This window comes from Carassius gibelio, chromosome B2 (assembly GCF_023724105.1).
Source record: "Carassius gibelio isolate Cgi1373 ecotype wild population from Czech Republic chromosome B2, carGib1.2-hapl.c, whole genome shotgun sequence".
NCBI classification, from domain to species: domain Eukaryota; kingdom Metazoa; phylum Chordata; class Actinopteri; order Cypriniformes; family Cyprinidae; genus Carassius; species Carassius gibelio.
In genome coordinates this window covers 6918336-6940234 of record NC_068397.1, presented here as the reverse complement: position 1 = coordinate 6940234, position 21899 = coordinate 6918336, and the positions used below count along the sequence as shown (strand labels likewise).

The window sequence follows — 21899 nt, the reverse complement described above, 5'->3', positions numbered from 1 at the left end:
GAGTCATATTATTTCTCCTTTCTCTTTTTTTTCTGTCTTCCAGTTTGTCCATGAGCCTGTTGCTGCAGCCATAACAGGAAGTGAAGTCACGTCTGCTAAAGAGGTTTGTTAACACTTTTGTCAATATAGTTTTTCATTCGTTAAAAAATGACCTGAAGTGAAATTCTCTTATTGCTACAAAATGTGATTCACAGTACACTATTGTTAAAAACACTTGTGTGTTAACAGTATACTAAAACCTTGTGTCCTCATAAACCATGAGTAAACACACACAAGTGTTGTTAAACTATACTCCACTGCTGAATCACATTCAATAGTCAAGTGTGTCCTCATAAACCATGAGTAAACACACACAAGTGTTGTTAAACTATACTCCACTGCTGAATCACATTCGATAGTCAAGTGTGTCCTCATAAACCATGAGTAAACACACACAAGTGTTGTTAAACTATACTCCACTGCTGAATCACATTCAATAGTCAAGTGTGTCCTCATAAACCATGAGTAAACACACACAAGTGTTGTTAAACTATAGTCCACTGCTGAATTACATTCAATAGTCAAGTGTGTCCTCATAAACCATGAGTAAACACACACACGTGTTGTTAAACTATAGTCCACTACTGAATCACATTCGATAGTCAAGTGTGTCCTCATAAACCATGAGTAAACACACACAAGTGTTGTTAAACTATAGTCCACTGCTGAATCACATTCGATAGTCAAGTGTGTCCTCATAAACCATGAGTAAACACACACAAGTGTTGTTAAACTATAGTCCACTGCTGAATCACATTCAATAGTCATGTGTGTCCTCATAAACCATGAGTAAACACACACAAGTGTTGTTAAACTATACTCCACTGCTGAATCACATTCAATAGTCAAGTGTGTCCTCATAAACCATGAGTAAACACACACAAGTGTTGTTAAACTATACTCCACTGCTGAATCACATTCAATAGTCAAGTGTGTCCTCATAAACCATGAGTAAACACACACACGCGTGTTGTTAAACTATAGTCCACTGCTGAATCACATTCAATAGTCAAGTGTGTCCTCATAAACCATGAGTGAACACACACACGCGTGTTGTTAAACTATAGTCCACTGCTGAATCACATTCAATAGTCAAGTGTGTCCTCATAAACCATGAGTAAACACACACACGCGTGTTGTTAAACTATAGTCCACTGCTGAATCACATTCAATAGTCAAGTGTGTCCTCATAAACCATGAGTGAACACACACACACGTGTTGTTAAACTATAGTCCACTGCTGAATCACATTCAATAGTCAATTGTGTCCTCATAAACCATGAGTAAACACACACAAGTGTTGTTAAACTATACTCCACAGCTGAGTCATATTATTTCTCCTTTCTCTTTTTTTTCTGTCTTCCAGTTTGTCCATGAGCCTGTTGCTGCAGCCATAACAGGAAGTGAAGTCACGTCTGCTAAAGAGGTTTGTTAACACTTTTGTCAATATAGTTTTTCATTCGTTAAAAAATGACCTGAAGTGAAATTCTCTTATTGCTACAAAATGTGATTCACAGTACACTATTGTTAAAAACACTTGTGTGTTAACAGTATACTAAAACCTTGTGTCCTCATAAACCATGAGTAAACACACACAAGTGTTGTTAAACTATACTCCACTGCTGAATCACATTCAATAGTCAAGTGTGTCCTCATAAACCATGAGTAAACACACACAAGTGTTGTTAAACTATACTCCACTGCTGAATCACATTCGATAGTCAAGTGTGTCCTCATAAACCATGAGTAAACACACACAAGTGTTGTTAAACTATACTCCACTGCTGAATCACATTCAATAGTCAAGTGTGTCCTCATAAACCATGAGTAAACACACACACACACACGTGTTGTTAAACTATAGTCCACTGCTGAATCACATTCAATAGTCAAGTGTGTCTTCATAAACCATGAGTAAACACACACGTGTTGTTAAACTATACTCCACTCCTGAATCACATTCAATAGTCAAGTGTGTCCTCATAAACCATGAGTAAACACACACAAGTGTTGTTAAACTATACTCCACTGCTGAATCACATTCAAAAGTCAAGTGTGTCCTCATAAACCATGAGTAAACACACACACGTGTTGTTAAACTATAATCCACTGCTGAATCACATCCAATAGTCAAGTGTGTCTTCATAAACCATGAGTAAACACACACAAGTGTTGTTAAACTATACTCCACTGCTGAGTCACATTCAATAGTCAAGTGTGTCCTCATAAACCATGAGTAAACACACACACGTGTTGTTAAACTATAGTCCACTGCTGAATCACATTCGATAGTCAAGTGTGTCCTCATAAACCATGAGTAAACACACACAAGTGTTGTTAAACTATAGTCCACTGCTGAATCACATTCAATAGTCAAGTGTGTCCTCATAAACAATGAGTAAACACACACACACACGTGTTGTTAAACTATAGTCCACTGCTGAATCACATTCAATAGTCAAGTGTGTCCTCATAAACCATGAGTAAACACACACAAGTGTTGTTAAACTATAGTCCACTGCTGAATCACATTCAATAGTCAAGTGTGTCCTCATAAACCATGAGTAAACACACACAAGTGTTGTTAAACTATAGTCCACTGCTGAATCACATTCGATAGTCAAGTGTGTCCTCATAAACCATGAGTAAACACACACACAGACACGTGTTGTTAAACTATACTCCACTCCTGAATCACATTCAATAGTCAAGTGTGTCCTCATAAACCATGAGTAAACACACACAAGTGTTGTTAAACTATACTCTACTGCTGAATCACATTCAATAGTCAAGTGTGTCCTCATAAACCATGAGTAAACACACACACACACACACGTGTTGTTAAACTATAGTCCACTGCTGAATCACATTCAATAGTCAAGTGTGTCCTCATAAACCATGAGTAAACACACACACACACGTGTTGTTAAACTATAGTCCACTGCTGAATCACATTCAATAGTCAAGTGTGTCCTCATAAACCATGAGTAAACACACACACACGTGTTGTTAAACTATACTCCACTCCTGAATCACATTCAATAGTCAAGTGTGTCCTCATAAACCATGAGTAAACACACACAAGTGTTGTTAAACTATACTCCACTGCTGAATCACATTCAATAGTCAAGTGTGTCCTCATAAACCATGAGTAAACACACACACGTGTTGTTAAACTATAATCCACTGCTGAATCACATCCAATAGTCAAGTGTGTCCTCATAAACCATGAGTAAACACACACGTGTTGTTAAACTATACTCCACTGCTGAATCACATTCAATAGTCAAGTGTGTCCTCATAAACCATGAGTAAACACACACACGTGTTGTTAAACTATACTCCACTGCTGAATCACATTCAATAGTCAAGTGTGTCCTCATAAACCATGAGTAAACACACACACGTGTTGTTAAACTATAATCCACTGCTGAATCACATCAATAGTCAAGTGTGTCCTCATAAACCATGAGTAAACACACACAAGTGTTGTTAAACTATACTCCACTGCTGAATCAAATTCGATAGTCAAGTGTGTCCTCATAAACCATGAGTAAACACACACACGTGTTGTTAAACTATAGTCCACTACTGAATCACATTCGATAGTCAAGTGTGTCCTCATAAACCATGAGTAAACACACACAAGTGTTGTTAAACTATAGTCCACTGCTGAATCACATTCGATAGTCAAGTGTGTCCTCATAAACCATGAGTAAACACACACAAGTGTTGTTAAACTATAGTCCACTGCTGAATCACATTCAATAGTCATGTGTGTCCTCATAAACCATGAGTAAACACACACAAGTGTTGTTAAACTATACTCCACTGCTGAATCACATTCAATAGTCAAGTGTGTCCTCATAAACCATGAGTAAACACACACAAGTGTTGTTAAACTATACTCCACTGCTGAATCACATTCAATAGTCAAGTGTGTCCTCATAAACCATGAGTAAACACACACACGCGTGTTGTTAAACTATAGTCCACTGCTGAATCACATTCAATAGTCAAGTGTGTCCTCATAAACCATGAGTGAACACACACACGCGTGTTGTTAAACTATAGTCCACTGCTGAATCACATTCAATAGTCAAGTGTGTCCTCATAAACCATGAGTAAACACACACACGCGTGTTGTTAAACTATAGTCCACTGCTGAATCACATTCAATAGTCAAGTGTGTCCTCATAAACCATGAGTGAACACACACACACGTGTTGTTAAACTATAGTCCACTGCTGAATCACATTCAATAGTCAAGTGTGTCCTCATAAACCATGAGTAAACACACACAAGTGTTGTTAAACTATACTCCACAGCTGAGTCATATTATTTCTCCTTTCTCTTTTTTTTCTGTCTTCCAGTTTGTCCATGAGCCTGTTGCTGCAGCCATAACAGGAAGTGAAGTCACGTCTGCTAAAGAGGTTTGTTAACACTTTTGTCAATATAGTTTTTCATTCGTTAAAAAATGACCTGAAGTGAAATTCTCTTATTGCTACAAAATGTGATTCACAGTACACTATTGTTAAAAACACTTGTGTGTTAACAGTATACTAAAACCTTGTGTCCTCATAAACCATGAGTAAACACACACAAGTGTTGTTAAACTATAGTCCACTGCTGAATCACATTCAATAGTCAAGTGTGTCCTCATAAACCATGAGTAAACACACACAAGTGTTGTTAAACTATACTCCACTGCTGAATCACATTCGATAGTCAAGTGTGTCCTCATAAACCATGAGTAAACACACACAAGTGTTGTTAAACTATACTCCACTGCTGAATCACATTCAATAGTCAAGTGTGTCCTCATAAACCATGAGTAAACACACACACGCGTGTTGTTAAACTATAGTCCACTGCTGAATCACATTCAATAGTCAAGTGTGTCCTCATAAACCATGAGTGAACACACACACGCGTGTTGTTAAACTATAGTCCACTGCTGAATCACATTCAATAGTCAAGTGTGTCCTCATAAACCATGAGTAAACACACACACGCGTGTTGTTAAACTATAGTCCACTGCTGAATCACATTCAATAGTCAAGTGTGTCCTCATAAACCATGAGTGAACACACACACACGTGTTGTTAAACTATAGTCCACTGCTGAATCACATTCAATAGTCAAGTGTGTCCTCATAAACCATGAGTAAACACACACAAGTGTTGTTAAACTATACTCCACAGCTGAGTCATATTATTTCTCCTTTCTCTTTTTTTTCTGTCTTCCAGTTTGTCCATGAGCCTGTTGCTGCAGCCATAACAGGAAGTGAAGTCACGTCTGCTAAAGAGGTTTGTTAACACTTTTGTCAATATAGTTTTTCATTCGTTAAAAAATGACCTGAAGTGAAATTCTCTTATTGCTACAAAATGTGATTCACAGTACACTATTGTTAAAAACACTTGTGTGTTAACAGTATACTAAAACCTTGTGTCCTCATAAACCATGAGTAAACACACACAAGTGTTGTTAAACTATAGTCCACTGCTGAATCACATTCAATAGTCAAGTGTGTCCTCATAAACCATGAGTAAACACACACAAGTGTTGTTAAACTATACTCCACTGCTGAATCACATTCGATAGTCAAGTGTGTCCTCATAAACCATGAGTAAACACACACAAGTGTTGTTAAACTATACTCCACTGCTGAATCACATTCAATAGTCAAGTGTGTCCTCATAAACCATGAGTAAACACACACAAGTGTTGTTAAACTATAGTCCACTGCTGAATTACATTCAATAGTCAAGTGTGTCCTCATAAACCATGAGTAAACACACACACGTGTTGTTAAACTATAGTCCACTACTGAATCACATTCGATAGTCAAGTGTGTCCTCATAAACCATGAGTAAACACACACAAGTGTTGTTAAACTATAGTCCACTGCTGAATCACATTCAATAGTCATGTGTGTCCTCATAAACCATGAGTAAACACACACAAGTGTTGTTAAACTATACTCCACTGCTGAATCACATTCAATAGTCAAGTGTGTCCTCATAAACCATGAGTAAACACACACAAGTGTTGTTAAACTATACTCCACTGCTGAATCACATTCAATAGTCAAGTGTGTCCTCATAAACCATGAGTAAACACACACACGCGTGTTGTTAAACTATAGTCCACTGCTGAATCACATTCAATAGTCAAGTGTGTCCTCATAAACCATGAGTGAACACACACACGCGTGTTGTTAAACTATAGTCCACTGCTGAATCACATTCAATAGTCAAGTGTGTCCTCATAAACCATGAGTAAACACACACACGCGTGTTGTTAAACTATAGTCCACTGCTGAATCACATTCAATAGTCAAGTGTGTCCTCATAAACCATGAGTGAACACACACACACGTGTTGTTAAACTATAGTCCACTGCTGAATCACATTCAATAGTCAAGTGTGTCCTCATAAACCATGAGTAAACACACACAAGTGTTGTTAAACTATACTCCACAGCTGAGTCATATTATTTCTCCTTTCTCTTTTTTTTCTGTCTTCCAGTTTGTCCATGAGCCTGTTGCTGCAGCCATAACAGGAAGTGAAGTCACGTCTGCTAAAGAGGTTTGTTAACACTTTTGTCAATATAGTTTTTCATTCGTTAAAAAATGACCTGAAGTGAAATTCTCTTATTGCTACAAAATGTGATTCACAGTACACTATTGTTAAAAACACTTGTGTGTTAACAGTATACTAAAACCTTGTGTCCTCATAAACCATGAGTAAACACACACAAGTGTTGTTAAACTATACTCCACTGCTGAATCACATTCAATAGTCAAGTGTGTCCTCATAAACCATGAGTAAACACACACAAGTGTTGTTAAACTATACTCCACTGCTGAATCACATTCGATAGTCAAGTGTGTCCTCATAAACCATGAGTAAACACACACAAGTGTTGTTAAACTATACTCCACTGCTGAATCACATTCAATAGTCAAGTGTGTCCTCATAAACCATGAGTAAACACACACAAGTGTTGTTAAACTATAGTCCACTGCTGAATTACATTCAATAGTCAAGTGTGTCCTCATAAACCATGAGCAGGTTTGGTTTGCTTTCAGGCTCTCAGGTTTGCACCAAGCTCTTTCTGCCTTCATTCTACATTCTATTCGTGGAGATGCAGAAGGGTTTTCCTTACTATACCTACAACATAGTAACCTGTAATAGGCTAACCTGTGTTTTCTTATGCAATATGAGTTAGCTTGTCATTGTTGGGGAAAGTGTCAATATACTATTGTTTTGGAGTTGCCATTCATTTATCTTGCAATTGCATTATTGTCCAGTGGTTTACGCCTCAAAGCATTGTAAAACAATGATTTGCCTATCCATATCCACAGAGCCTTTGAAAAGGGGGAAACTGTGCCTGAAGGACACATCGAATGGACCAAACACTAAAAGAAATCTTTCTGAAATCAATGGTATGGTAAATTTGAGTTTAAATTCTAATCTAATTTTAATTTTATTAAATGTAATACCTAGATCAGGGGTCTTCAACTAAAACGGTTTGAGTTCCAGTAATGAACTATTTCATCACTTTATGTGCAGCACACTGTTCTCTGCTATCATCTCTTTTTAAAAGATTTTCGTTTTGTATAAATTGTATCTTAATTTTGATCAATGTTTTATCAATCATTTTTTTTTATTTTTTGTATTTTATAAATAAGAAGCAAATATATAGCAGACAATGCAATAAAATAAATAGGCTACGCTGATTATGTAATCCATATGAAATGTGCATTTCTCTCTGGCGTTCATGGCATCGTCAACTTCATCTTGCGACACAGAAAACAACAGTTTATTACTAAACAATTAAATGTCTCCTTGCATATTTTCGAAACAGCGGGCCATTCTGGGTTGAACGAGACCCCACGGAATGAGTGAGCGGAGCGTAATATATAGAGAAACGCACTCTGCTCACGAGCTCTGATCGGAAGAAACCTGAGCCTCAATGTCTGCTGAACAGAAACATCTAAATTGACAACCAGACTTGACTACTTTAGAACAAATTATGGGCTTATTGACGACAAAATTAGAATATATTAGTTTTTTTTTTTGGTATTTATTTATTTATTTTGCCTAGTTACTATGTCTATGGCCCAATGACGCTATGATGAGCATTTACTACTTTGTGCATCACTTCTCTGCATGCATGACGGCACCCAAATGGATCATATAAATAAAAAGAATTATAAAGAAAAATGGGGAAAAAAACACTTAAAACTAATTTCCTAGTTCTCAATACTGTTTATAAGTATACCCCCCGTTTCACAGAAAAGGCTTAAGCCTAGTCCTGGACTAAAATGTAAATCTGAGCTATTTCAGCTGAAAGAAAACTTTCAGTGTCTTTGTTTTGTCTTAAGATGCACAACAGTAATGTTTTTTTCTAAGGCATGTTTATAAAAATGTATTAAATGTCCTAATTGAACTGTGGCCTAATCCTGGCTTAGGCTAAACCCTGTCTATGAAACGGGGCCATCATTTCACATCTAAAGTAGCCATATGGGCATACAATCCCATTTTATTTTGAGTTGGTTTACCTGTTCTTAAATACAGTCATTTTCAATTCGAGTAAACATTACTTAATTACACAAATCTTTGTATTAGTTCAGCCAGGGAAGCAGGTCTGGTTAAACAAAAAGGCACAAAAAAATGGTAGGCAGTAATGCTAACAATTTATGATTGTTTCTTTTTCCCAAGCTGAGGAAAACGGACAGCCAAAGGCCATGAAAAAAATCTGAGGTCAATGCTGTTATGCGACACTTCAGACAACACAGAACTAAAGGGCGCTTGGCATCGACGAGGGAGTGTGAGGTCTGCAAAAATTCAGAGAATCCAGTCCGAACACCGGATATCAGAGACTTTGTCCGTAACCGAGGGGTAAAACTCGTGGAGTTTTATTAATGACTAATTACTTTACACTTTACTTTACTTACACTTTACACTTTAGAAGTAAAGGTTTTTTTTTTTTTTTTTCACTCACAAGTGACTATGTTCTGAATGCAATGTATTGTAAAGTGCTGTCAAAAGATTAATCCATTAATTCCAAAATTCCAAATTCCAAAAATTAATTCCAGATTAATTCCAAAATATTTTTTTACATACTTTATACACACACATAAACAGTATATATTTTGAAAATATTTACATGTATATACATTTATAGATTTATAATATTATGATTTATATTATATATAAATATATAAACTAAATATTTCTTATATACACACATGTTTGTACATATTTGTGTGTGTGTGTGTGTGTGTGTGTGTGTGTGTGTGTGTGTGTGTGTGTGTGTGTGTGTGTATATATATATATATATATATATATATATATATATATATATATATATATATATATATATATATATATATATATATATATATATATATATATATATATATATATATATATATATATATATATATATATATATATATATATATATATATATATTAGGGATGCACCGAAATTTCGGCCACCGAAAATTTTCGGCCGAAAATGGCTTTTTCGGTTTTCGGCCGATAGACTTTTATCACCGAAACAGCACGGCCGAAATGTTGTGATGACGCAAACAGAAACCGCGACCTGCACGTGCACCTGCATAACGCAGACCACGAGCTCCACGCGACATTCACTTAACACCAGTGAGAACATTCTCTCTCTTCGTATTCCTTTATTCGCAGCACTAAAACGTCTCCTAACAAAGAGATTAAGACGGACCACGAAGTAAAAACAAAGAAAAGTACAGTCTTATAGAGTCTGTTAGCACACGTCTCACTGAGATCTTTTTGGATCCTCTGCACTTCATCGCGAATGTGCTTGATCCGCGTTATAAAGACCATTACTTGGATGCGGAAATAAGGCAGCGCGCACGAGAAATGATCCAGGCCGCGCTGGATGCGGAGAACCCGCGTGGAGACGGAGAAGCGCCAAGCGCAGAAAAGACTCGTCTCTGCACCAGATGAGTGCCATGCACCCTAGTTGTCTGATATGTTAAGTGAAATTCTGCAAGAAAGTGCCTCAAATAATAATAATACGTTGGCTATTTTGTTCTTAGGCTACTATATATATATATATATATATATATATATATATATATATATATATATATATATATATATATATATATATATATATATATATATATATATATATATATACACAACACACACACACACACACACACACAACAGCTAGATGGTTAACTGTCTGAAGTCCCCATCCCCAGAAGAGACAACCTTCTTGCCTATACTGGAGAAGTGATGCACTTTCTAGTCCTACAGAGAACAATTTCAAATGCACTTCACCTAAATGCACTTTGTTTTTATGAGAGAAATGTTCATTTTACAACCTTTCTGCAGGCCAGTAGGCCTGTACATTATTATTAAATATACACATGAGTGGGATACATTTTTAGTTTGAATTTTATTTTATACTGTGCATTGTTGCAATGTGCTTAATAAATATTTGCATCATTTGTAATTATGTATTTTTATGTTTTTTTTTTTTTTAATAAGTTATTAAATTGTAATTATCTTTGAAACTTTAATATTAATTTATGCAATTGCAATGTCTTAATTTTAGTAAAGCTAGTACACGGTCATAGCAATAAATGCAATGGTACTAATAATTGGCATAATTTCTTTCGGTGTTTCGGTTTCGGTTTTCGGCCTTGGTTTTCTCTTTTTCGGTTTTCGGTATCGGCCAAGAATTTTCATTTCGGTGCATCCCTAATATATATATATATATATATATATATATATATATATATATTTATATTTATGTATTATATATATATATATATATATATATATATATATATATATATATATATATATTCGTATGTATATATATATATATATATATATATATATTCGTATGTATATACACAGGAGCTTCTTAATAAATTTGAATGTCAAGGAAAAGTTCATTCATTTCAGTAATTCAACTAAAATAGTGAAACTTGTGTATTAAATAAATTCAATGCACACAGACTGAAGTAGTTTAAGTCTTTGGTTTTTTAATTGTGATGATTTTGGCTCACATTTAACAAAAACCCACCAATTCACTATCTCAACAAATTAGAATATGGTGACATGCCAATCAGCTTATCAACTCAAAACACCTCTAAAGGTTTAATGAGCCTTCAAAATAGTCTCAGACAATTATTGACACCCTTCACAAGTCAAAAAATTGTATTGCCAATAAGCTGGCTGTTCACAGAGTGCTGTATCCAAGCATATTAACAGAAGGTTGAGTGAAAGAAAAAAGTGTGGAAGAGAAAGATGCACAACCAACCGAGGGAACTCCAGCCTTATGAGGATTGTCAAGCAAACTGGATTCAAGAATTTGAGTGAACTTCACAAGGAATGGACTGAGTCTGGGGTCAAGGCATCAAGATCCACCACACACAGACGTGTCAAGAGATTTACTGAACCACAGACAACATCAGAAGAGTCTTACCTGGGCTAAGGAGAAGAACAGGACTGTTTGCCAGTGGTCCAAAATCCTCTTTTCAGATGAGAGCAAGTTTTGTATTTCATTTGAAGCCAAGGTGCTAGAGTCTGGAGGAAGGGTGGAGAAGCTGATCGACCAAGTTGCTTGAAGTCCAGTGTTAAGTTTCCACAGTTTGTGATGATTTGGGGTGCAATTTCATCTGCTGCTGTTGGTCCATTTTGTTTTTTGAAAACCAAAGTCACTGCAGCCGTTTGCCAAGAACTCTAGGAGCACTTCATGCTTCCTTCTCCTGACCAGCTTTTTGGAGATGCTGATTTCATTTTCCAGCAGGATTTGGTGGTTAAATGACCATGGTGTTGTTGTGCTTGACTGGTCAGCAAACTCACCAGACCTGATCCCCAGAGAGAATCTATGGGCTAATGTCAAGAAGAAGATGAGAAACGAGACCAAACAATGCAGATGAGCTGAAGGCCACTGTCAAAGAAACCTGGGCTTCCAGACAACCTCAGCAGAGCCACAAACTGATCACCTCCACACCACGCTGAATTAAGGCAGCAATTAAACCAAAAGGAGCCACTGCCAAGTATTGAGTACATGTACAGTAAATGAAAATACTTTCCAGAATGCCAACAATTCACTAAAAATGTTTTTATGTATTTTTTTATTGGCCTTATGAAGTATTCTTATTTGTTGAGATGTTGTGAATTGGTGGGTTTTTGTTAAATGTGAGCCAGAATCATCACAATTAAAAGAACCAAAGACTTAAACTACTTCAGTCTGTGTGCATTGAATTTAATACACAAGTTTCACAATTTGAGATGAATTACTGAAATAAATGAACTTTACCCGACATTCTTATTTGAGAAGCACCTCTCTCTCTCTCTCTCTCTCTTTATACATATATATATATATATATTAGTGTTGTCAAAAGACCCAGTACTTCTGTACCAAGTCGGTACTAAAATAATGAAAATGTGACCGTTACCAGGTTTCTTTAAGTATTGGTGGTACCAAGGACCCGGTCAACTCGGTTCTTGATGCATACAACGCTATGATTTCCGCGAAGCAGTAAACGCAGACGGAATCTCAAAATCCAGTGATTTTGAGAGTGAAATTTTTTTAATTTTAATATGGATAGTCACGGAATTTGTCAAAGTTAGTATAAATTAATCAAATCAAATCTCCATATGGACCAGTATCTGTAAATTTTAAGCCGCAAAAGTTGGTTGAAATATGAATCCTGCATGTTCTGCTCGTCTTCAGTGTGACCAAATGAATGGTTTGTTTACTACTGAAGCACATGACACTTGCAGTAATGAGTACATAAATACATAAACAACATCACCAGAACTGTTCTGAGTCACTTCACAAACATTTTACCATTTCATTTGAGTAAAACCAGTGTCAAAATAAAAGTAGCTCATCAAAATAAGGGTTAATTTTTACATAAAGGCATTGTGCTAGAAATATTACTATTATTTAGTAGAATGTATGTAATACTGCTATTACTGTTGAAAAAATTTATAAAACTTTATTTTTTTAAAGAAATAATTCACACAATATTTCTTCCATGTTTAAATTTTAATATCAAAGCCCCTTTATTTATTAGAAAAATAAAATGTTTAAATTTCATTAAGACAAATTAAATTTGGGTGAAACTTGTTTACTGTTTTTCATAATTATATTGTAGAAAAACTTTAAACATAATTGTAAATAAGTATAAAGAATGGCATTGGTTTTATTTTTAGTGATAGAAAGTGCTTTAAATTAAAATATTTTTGTGTTTTGCTTTGGTACCGTGTGAGAAAGCAACTGCGAGTCATACGCCTTCACACTAGAGCTCACAGTACGTCAAACACAGGTACCATGTGTACCATTGAGAACTGCTTTGTTCTTTATCATCCAAAGCAGGCCACGGGGTTGCCGCACTCTCCATCTTTCTATTCACTTTAGCTATTTAACCAGATCGAATGAGACGAGACGGGCGTTAAGTGTGGTGTTTGTCAAGGCGCCTTTGGAGAGAAGTGAACTTGACTGCTCGGCTAGTATCGGTGTATCGATAGTTAGAGAAATTTGTATTGGTACCGTTCAGATATTTTTGTATCGATATTTATCGAAATATCAATATTTTTGAACACACACACATACACATATATTTAGAGTATCGTTGTTGATAAAGATGATTTCACTAATTCCATTCAAAACGTGAAACTTTTATATTATATTCATTCATTACACACAAACTGATATAGTTGAAATGTTTAATTATTTTACAACTAAGGAAAATCCCAAATTCAGTATCTCAGAAAATTTGAATAATGTGAAAAGGTTACATTTTTGAATGGAATCATTGAAATAAATTAACTTTTTGATGATATTCTAATTATATGCCCAGCACCTGTATACAAATAATAATGTACTGTACGTAGTACACACTCATCATGTAAACAAAAAACTTATATTGGATGCGATTAATTGTGATTAATCTTTTGACAGCACTAGAATGTAATCTTATTGTGTTTTTACAAGTAAAGTTTTGTTATCGAGTGACAGTGTTCTTATATGATTTACTGTTTATAAAAGTTTTTTAAAAAATATTCCTGCATGTGAAAATTTTTTTTTTTTACTCAATCAAAAACTTTTTTTTTTAATAATTAAACATGTTTTTTTACTCCCCTACTAATACTGTTGAGTTTATTATAATATTGTTGATTTATGTTTTAAGGTTTTGTTAAGCATCAAGAAAAAAGCAATCAGCAATTTACAAAAGAAAATAAAAATACAAACACCTGAACTGCCTCAGTTGATCATGGATAATGTGTATAACTAACTGTCACATTACTGTCACTGTCACACCATTCGTTCTGAGAAATATATACAACAAACACTGCATTAAAAATGTAGTTTTTACATTAATAGTTTGATATAGCCTAGTTAAGCAACATGAGACTACTAGTAGTGTTGTTTCTTGAATAGAAATCAGCACAATTGCAGATTTGACATTGATTTTACTTATTTAACGATCGAATAGTTTCAATAAGTGACTAAGGTTTTTAAATAGAATACATTAAATTAGTTAAAACAAAAAGATCTCAGACTTTGCAACATCCAGCTTTACAATAAATATTTACAACTAAAACTACAATGAGGCAGAACTATGCCTGGTGTAGACAATGCATGTTCAGGCTGACACATTATTCCGCTGTGATAGCTGAGATGACATTTCACACTGCAATGGCTACAACTTTTCTTATATAGAACTGAACTGCTCAAGACATGGTAACAAGTGAAGCCACCCCACGCCATGATTTCACTGAGTACACATTTTCTGACAAGTCTCCATTCCACAAGTCTCCTTACTCATCCCAAGAATGATTTCTTCAAACATTAAAAATAAAGCTTCATGTGACACTGTGTTTTACCAATTTCTCCCTGTGGCTGAACAAAAATAAATATACTGTATATATATTTTGAATTTAGTGATAAAAATGATACTTTATTTCTTATTAAAAGTAACAAAGCACAAAACTTACTGTGATTGTTGGATGGCAGGCATGCTACAAATTGTGAATGGAATTAAAAATGTATTTACATTGCCCTTCCAAGCAAAATGTCAAATGATACAGTTTAATCCTAGATCATATACTGTATAATATTTTACTACATAACTAGTCTACAAAGCACTTGTTAAATTGATTTATATATATATATATATATATATATATATATATATATATATATATATATATATATATATATAATTGAACTGGTTTATGGAGTTCAATTATGGAATGTAAAAATATAGAAGACCCCTTCTTTCAGTAGTAAAGCAAACTAATGTTATTAATGTTTGTCAGTCCCCTTAAACCAGGATTGAGACTAGGTTTGTGTGTTGTGTGTAAAAATGGCCTCATAAACCAGGTGTCCTCCTAAACCACAATTCAGTCTGACCCCGTAAGACTGTGAAATGTCACATATTTAATATCTGTGTGTTACGAAAGTAAAAAAAAAAATTTGGAGCCTGATTTGTCTTTTGTAGATCAAATGAAATTTTTTGACACGACTTTCATGTTGATCGGATGTTGGGAAAGGTGTGTCCCCGTAAACCACCAAAAAGTCACAATGACCTCATAAACCACATATGCCAGTATGTGTGTGTGTGTGTGTGTGTGTGTGTGTGTGTGTGTGTGTGTGTCTGGTGCTTATATATAACAAATCTGAATTTAAACATTAAACATAAAATTAAACCTTAATACTGAGCTGAGTGTATTACTGCTGAAAGCTTCACTGTCCATTCAATGAATCACAGAAACGCTTTGCAACAGCTATGAATAAAGACACTTACCTCAACATAATTACTGTATGCATATTGCATGGAAACGAGCAAATAAATAAATGCACATGTTGTCAGTAAATTGTAATAATCAATTTTGATTCATCACCAGCTGATGGCATTCTAGATTTGCAATTTACAACCAGGAAGCGTTTTACTTCCGGTCTGATTAAAAGTCCCATTTTTCGAGATAAAAGTCATACCTCTGCTCCATAGACTGTGCTCTGCTCACATGTTTTTGTAGCAAAAAAAAAAAAAAAATTAAAACACATGAGAAGAAAAAGGAGGACATGATTATATGATTATGCATTACATATTATCCATATTTTTTTTTGTCTCAGATCCCATAAATTTAAGCAATAACTGTGGTCCCATAAACTATAAACAGAATTATAAAATTTTAATAGGGGCCATCATCAAGCAGAAATTACGTTATAATGCTTATTTAAATTCAAAATTGTTCTGTATTTATACTATTTTCCCCTACTCACAAAAAAAGGCAGCTCAATTTCACGAATAATCCAACAAGCATTATGCACAAGATTAATCTGATAGATGTACCTAAGACTTTTTTTCAGTCACTTCAGACAGCAGCAGTTCTTCTCTCCTCACATGATGGATGTTTGAGAATCAAAAGCATTCCCACCTTACAAACGTTGTCTGATTTACACAATAGCCGATATTCCTAGGACCTGTTTATCAGCAGGCACTGGAACACCGACAGTGGATTAACTGAGATTAAAGAACAGATGGAGGCTAAAAATGTAAAAAATCCAGCATGGAACATTTGGTGCCTGTGTGGCCTTGCTGCTTAAATTATGTGAGAGGTTACTACACAGGCAACTAGTATTAGGCTAATGTAGGAGTTAGAAACACCAAAATGAGATTCATTGAATTCTTTCTCTCTCTCTCTCTCTCTCTCTCTCTCTCTCTCTTACTCTCTACATTGATACATATTGTGTCATGTAATTTATTTATTTAGATTAAGTTATTCAACAGATTTGATCATATTTAACAGTTTTTATAATATATTTAATTTGTTTCATTATATTTAATTTCAGTTTAATATAATATAGCCTATAATATATTAATACATATAATAAGAATAGAATAGAACAGAACAGAATATAATAAACTAATAATAGAATAGAATAGAATAGAATAGAATAGAATAGACTTTATTGTTCCATTTCTGGGAAATTTGGACACCATGATCTGGCCAGTTCACAACACATCTGTCACAACAAAGTAATTTTACATAACATAAAATATTGTGTCATTTTAGATCATTATAAAATGCATTTATTAGGCTAAATTATACAATATATTAGCAATTCATTATTGTATATTTTACTATACAGTACGTACTGTAAAATGTTAATTATCAAAATATAAATGGGTTATTCAATGAAACGTATAGGCATATTAAAATTATATATTCAAACAGAAAAAAAAATAAAAAATAAAAAAATAAAAATAAAAGCTTTTTGAAATGTAAAGATGTGCGCACAGAGGTCTATTCAAGATCTGATATTAATTCAAATTATATGAATGTTTATCTTAATGGCTTAATCTGCCAAAGTGATTTTCAGAGACTGCTTCCTCTGAACTCCAGAGACGCGCGCATCAGCTGGCCAACTCTTGAGTCACTCGATCAGCGCGCGGGCAGCGTGCAGGTGTTTCGCGCTGTGTTGGCGGTTTCAAACACTGACGAGAGATACTAAGACTAAGAGCAACACTGGAGGAGAGCTTGGAAGCAGCATGTAAATGGCGCAACGGTTTCCTGAGATTGTAGCTGTCTGTATCCACCTCGTTTATTAGGCACTTGGAGAATGCGTTAAGATCGCAACATCACGGATTCGTGAACCTGCAACAGAATACATCCTACACTCAACGCAACAGGATCGAGAGTTTTCCCGAAACAGATATGAACACCAACGATGCGAAGGAATATCTCTCCAGAAGAGAGATACCTCAACTATTTGAGGTGAGCATTTACGTGTCTGAACTTTTGTTTCTGTAAAGAAGATGTTTCCATCATCAGCTGTTAAGAAGGACAACATGGAGAAGTTGTCCTTCTTATGTTTTGTGCATATGTATGCCCGAAAACTGGCAATCACCATACAAAAGCAATGTTGGTTCGATATACGGTTATGAAAAAATGTTATCAGATTAAAGTTGACTATTCACAATAAAAAGGTGATGATTCATTTAAATGTGCGTGCATGTGGGGTACTGTATGTTATAAATAGTCTAATGCAAAGTGAGTTGTTGAATGTTGCATTGGATTAGATTATAAGGAAATTATCGAGGCTTATTTATGTGCTTATAGTTGCTAGTGTGTGCGCGCGTTTTTGCGCATAAAGCTGAAAATATCGATCGTGTCTGAAATTCGAGTTAACGTCGTTGATTGTCCATCGCTGTTTATTATGGTAGGCGTGTTGTCAGAAGCCTATGCTTATGAGAGTCAAGTGTAATAAGAAATAACACGTATTTAAGGATTGTTCTCACGTCAGTTTTACAGTGACCTATTATTATTATTTTACTATTGTATTGTGAACAATATAATTCTAGAGTCAATACCTCTCTTTAAACTGTTAGTGCAGTCCCAGGGGGACACTAATGAAACCCATGTCAAAAATCTTCTACTGTTTGGAGAGTTTGGTCTGGAATATCCTAGGCATATGATGAGGGTGATGGTGATGATTTAGATTAGGGTCCTTATATGAAATATGTAAGAATGTGTATATTTTAGGAGCTGTCGTTTTTCAGAGTTTGTTTTTCACCATTTTAAACTGCCCTGCAGTGTAAAAAATAAATTTTTATAAATTTGAATGTTCCATGTACAGAAGTTGCTAAAGGGAGTCATAAAATTACCATTCATTATAATTATAAAAGAATGAACAAAATGCTGTTAATACTTTAAAATCATTTTAAATGGTATCACACTGCAATATATATGTGTGTGTGTGTGTGTGTGTGTGTGTGTGTGTGTGTGCAGGATATATTTCATGTATATAATCATATAATAATAACATATACAAATACCAAAGATTACCTACAATGCATGTTACCAGTGAACAGATAAACACAGTACACCTCTCTGATTTTTCACTGGTTTCCTAGAGTCTGCTGACTGGTCTGATGTACTACCGTCCTGATGACCCCCTAGACTATCTAGAGACCTGCCTTAAGAAGGTGAGGGAGCTCGGCGGGACTGACAAAGTTCGGTGGGACACGTTCGTCGGACAGGAGAAGAAGTCATTACCGCCTCTCAATGGTGGGCAGTCACGCCGATCTTTTTTCCGCAATGGTGAGTAGGAGGTGTTGTCATCAGCCAACTCAACTCCAAATTGTGGGCGATGCTCAAATTCATGCAAACTAGAACTGGCCACAGACTGTTGTGTTGTTGTGTATCGCACAGCAGGCTCATTATTCATTATTTGGGTGTTGTCAGAGCATGGCAACCATCGGTAGGGGTTGTCCTTTCTTTGGGCTGGGCAACATTGTTCTACCCACCTCGAGGCAATACAAAAAGGCAAATGAATGCAAAGTACCTGTACAGTAAAACATAGTGAGTTTGTTCTCTAAACAAAACCTATTTTTCCAGTGATATACCTTAATGGGATTTCCTGTAAACCTTTTGCTATTTATTGTTGAGGAGATCAGAAACTCTCATGAATAACTATTTGCATTCTTCCATGCAGTTCTCCCGGACAGTCCCAATTTCCCATATCGGAGATATGAACGCCTCCCACCCATCAACCAGTTTTCCATAGAGAGTGACTCAGACTTGTCTGAGACAGCTGAGCTCATAGAGGAATATGAAGTGTTTGACCCATCTAGACCCAGACCCAAAGTCATCCTCATTATAGGTAAGGCCAAAAACTGGGTACATCATCACACTTGCCAGACTAATGGAAAGGAACACCAGCCTTGAATCTGTTTTATGCTTGAATTTGTAAGAAAATATACTACCACACAATTTTTTTTTTTTACTTTAAGAAATTATGACTTTGTTAAGAATGCATTAAATTGATCAAAAGTGATAGAAAAGACATTTGTATAATCCTGAGATAAAAAATGTATAACAGTTTCCATTAAATTAGATACTTTTGATAATGAATAAGACACAACCAAATAGGCATATTTTGATGAGTTCTATTACTTTAAATTGTAATAATATTTTACAATATTACTGTTTTACAATATTTTTGATCAAGAAATGCAACCTTTAAAAAAAAAAAAAAGAAATCTTACAGAATCAAAACTTTTGATGAGTGTGTATAATAGAATAATAGATGACAGAAAGTCACTTTTCTGTTATTATTATTCAGAACAAGCTTTTTTTTCTTTTATTATCAAAATGAAAATCCATCTTTATTTATTTAAATCTTTTATTGTTAATTGTTATGCCTAAATTCTCTTTCGCTCTCTTTTTTTTTTTTTTTTTACATATATTAATTTTAACTATATGATACAGATCGTTGATATTGGCCATAACATTAAAAATAATTATAGCCTTATTTCTATTAGAAATAATTTTAATATTAATAATATACAGAACATACAGAATTCGACTAAAATAACTAAGTATTTGGTTCGAATTATTGTGTTTGTAAATTACAATTCAAGTAAGCTATTTTTAAGAGCAGCAGCATTGACTTTCTTGATCAGTATGCAGTAACATACTGATGTAATAAACGATGTGATCATGAAATCAGAGACCACCCTCTCATCAAAATCCAATTACATGTGTTCACTGGTGATGCATTTGAGATGGATATCTGCTGTAAACAGGGACGCTGTTTACTAGGGATGCTAATATTTACGACAGAGCTATCTGATAGCTGTACATTTCCCTCCTGCCTTATCAGACTTCCCTGAACAGCATGTATGTCTCTTTAAGTTGGCTGATGTAATTTGTGAGAGAAAAGTTATCTCTGCAGAATGTGACCCTCAAGCAAATAATGTGCATATCCCATCAGTCAAGTGACCACCCACTTGCAGTATTATCTTTTTGAGATAGCTGTACCATCACTGCATGGCTTTCTATTTTGTTTATGGAAATTTTCAGGGTTTTAGTTCTGTTTCTTGTGGTGGCCAACTGATATGCATTTCAGTGGCAGAAACTGATACTGATAACCAATGTCTGTAGCTTGTTGGGAATTCAGTCCATAATACACTTTGGTGTATGTAAAATATTTTAATATTGGTATGTTTATTAATATTATTACAAAGCAATTAGTTCTAGTCCTATAATTTGCTGATTAAAAGTCCAACAGCACTCAGGTGGTGTACTGTATCGTTTACTCCACTTGTCTCTGTTGGAGCAGACATACCATAGTCTGTGTATTACTGGTGAGGATTTTTCAGTGACTCTTTCAGCAGGTTACATTGTTTCACCTATAAGTGGCGATAAGTTACTGTTGATGAAAGAGTCATTGAATTATTCATTCAACAGATTAATTAAAACTTTTTTCAGGAACCAAACAATTGATTGTCTGAATGAGTGAGTCACTGAATTTTTAACTCAACCAATTTGTTCAAACCACTGATTCATTCTGGAACGTAACACCCAGAGACAGTTAAAGGGGTCATATGATGCAATTAAAAAAAATGTCTTTCTTTTAAGAGTGTTACCAACTCTTGGTGCATAAAGAAATCCAAAGAGATATTCTTTATAAAAGTTAAGAGTCAACCATGCCTTCATAAAACAGCTCATTCTAACACGCCCCCACATGTTTACATCACGATGTGGGGAGATTTGCAATCACAAAATAATGTTCTTTTTAGCAACATCACATGACCCCTTTAATTCTGTTTTGGCTATTTATTTATTTTTTTTTACTATTTTCTTTTACAGAGCACAATTAGATTAGCTGTCTAAAATGACTCAACATGAACTTCTTTACTGAAATTTTACACAAAAGCAATATAAAATTGTTATATTGGTCTGAATATGACAGGCTACATTTCCTCTTGGCAGGAATGTGTGTGTCTGCGAGTGAGTCAGTATGGGTTCATAAGTCTTGCTG

General features: G+C 34.9%; 2 protein-coding genes across 4 annotated transcripts in view; one reads left to right on the top strand and one right to left on the bottom strand.

The window, feature by feature from the left end:
* Positions 1–16008, bottom strand: part of LOC127950483 (GPI-anchor transamidase-like) — a 69086-nt gene extending 53078 nt beyond the window's left edge. The window contains 1 exon segment of the mRNA XM_052547573.1: positions 15874–16008. Coding sequence (XP_052403533.1) covers positions 15874–15896 — 23 coding nt within the window. The 5' untranslated portion in view covers positions 15897–16008.
* Positions 16009–17505: 1497 nt separating this feature from the next.
* The window catches only part of LOC127951693 (adenylate kinase isoenzyme 5-like), a 95583-nt gene continuing 91189 nt past the window's right edge, over positions 17506–21899 (top strand). For 2 of the 3 annotated variants that reach the window (XM_052549720.1, XM_052549719.1), the window contains exons 1-3: positions 17506–17848; positions 18988–19174; positions 19569–19736. In XM_052549720.1, the coding sequence (XP_052405680.1) occupies positions 17789–17848; positions 18988–19174; positions 19569–19736 (415 nt within the window). In that variant the 5' untranslated portion in view covers positions 17506–17788. The remainder of the gene's footprint in view (positions 17849–18987; positions 19175–19568; positions 19737–21899) is intronic. The other variant, XM_052549721.1, reaches the window with a different exon arrangement.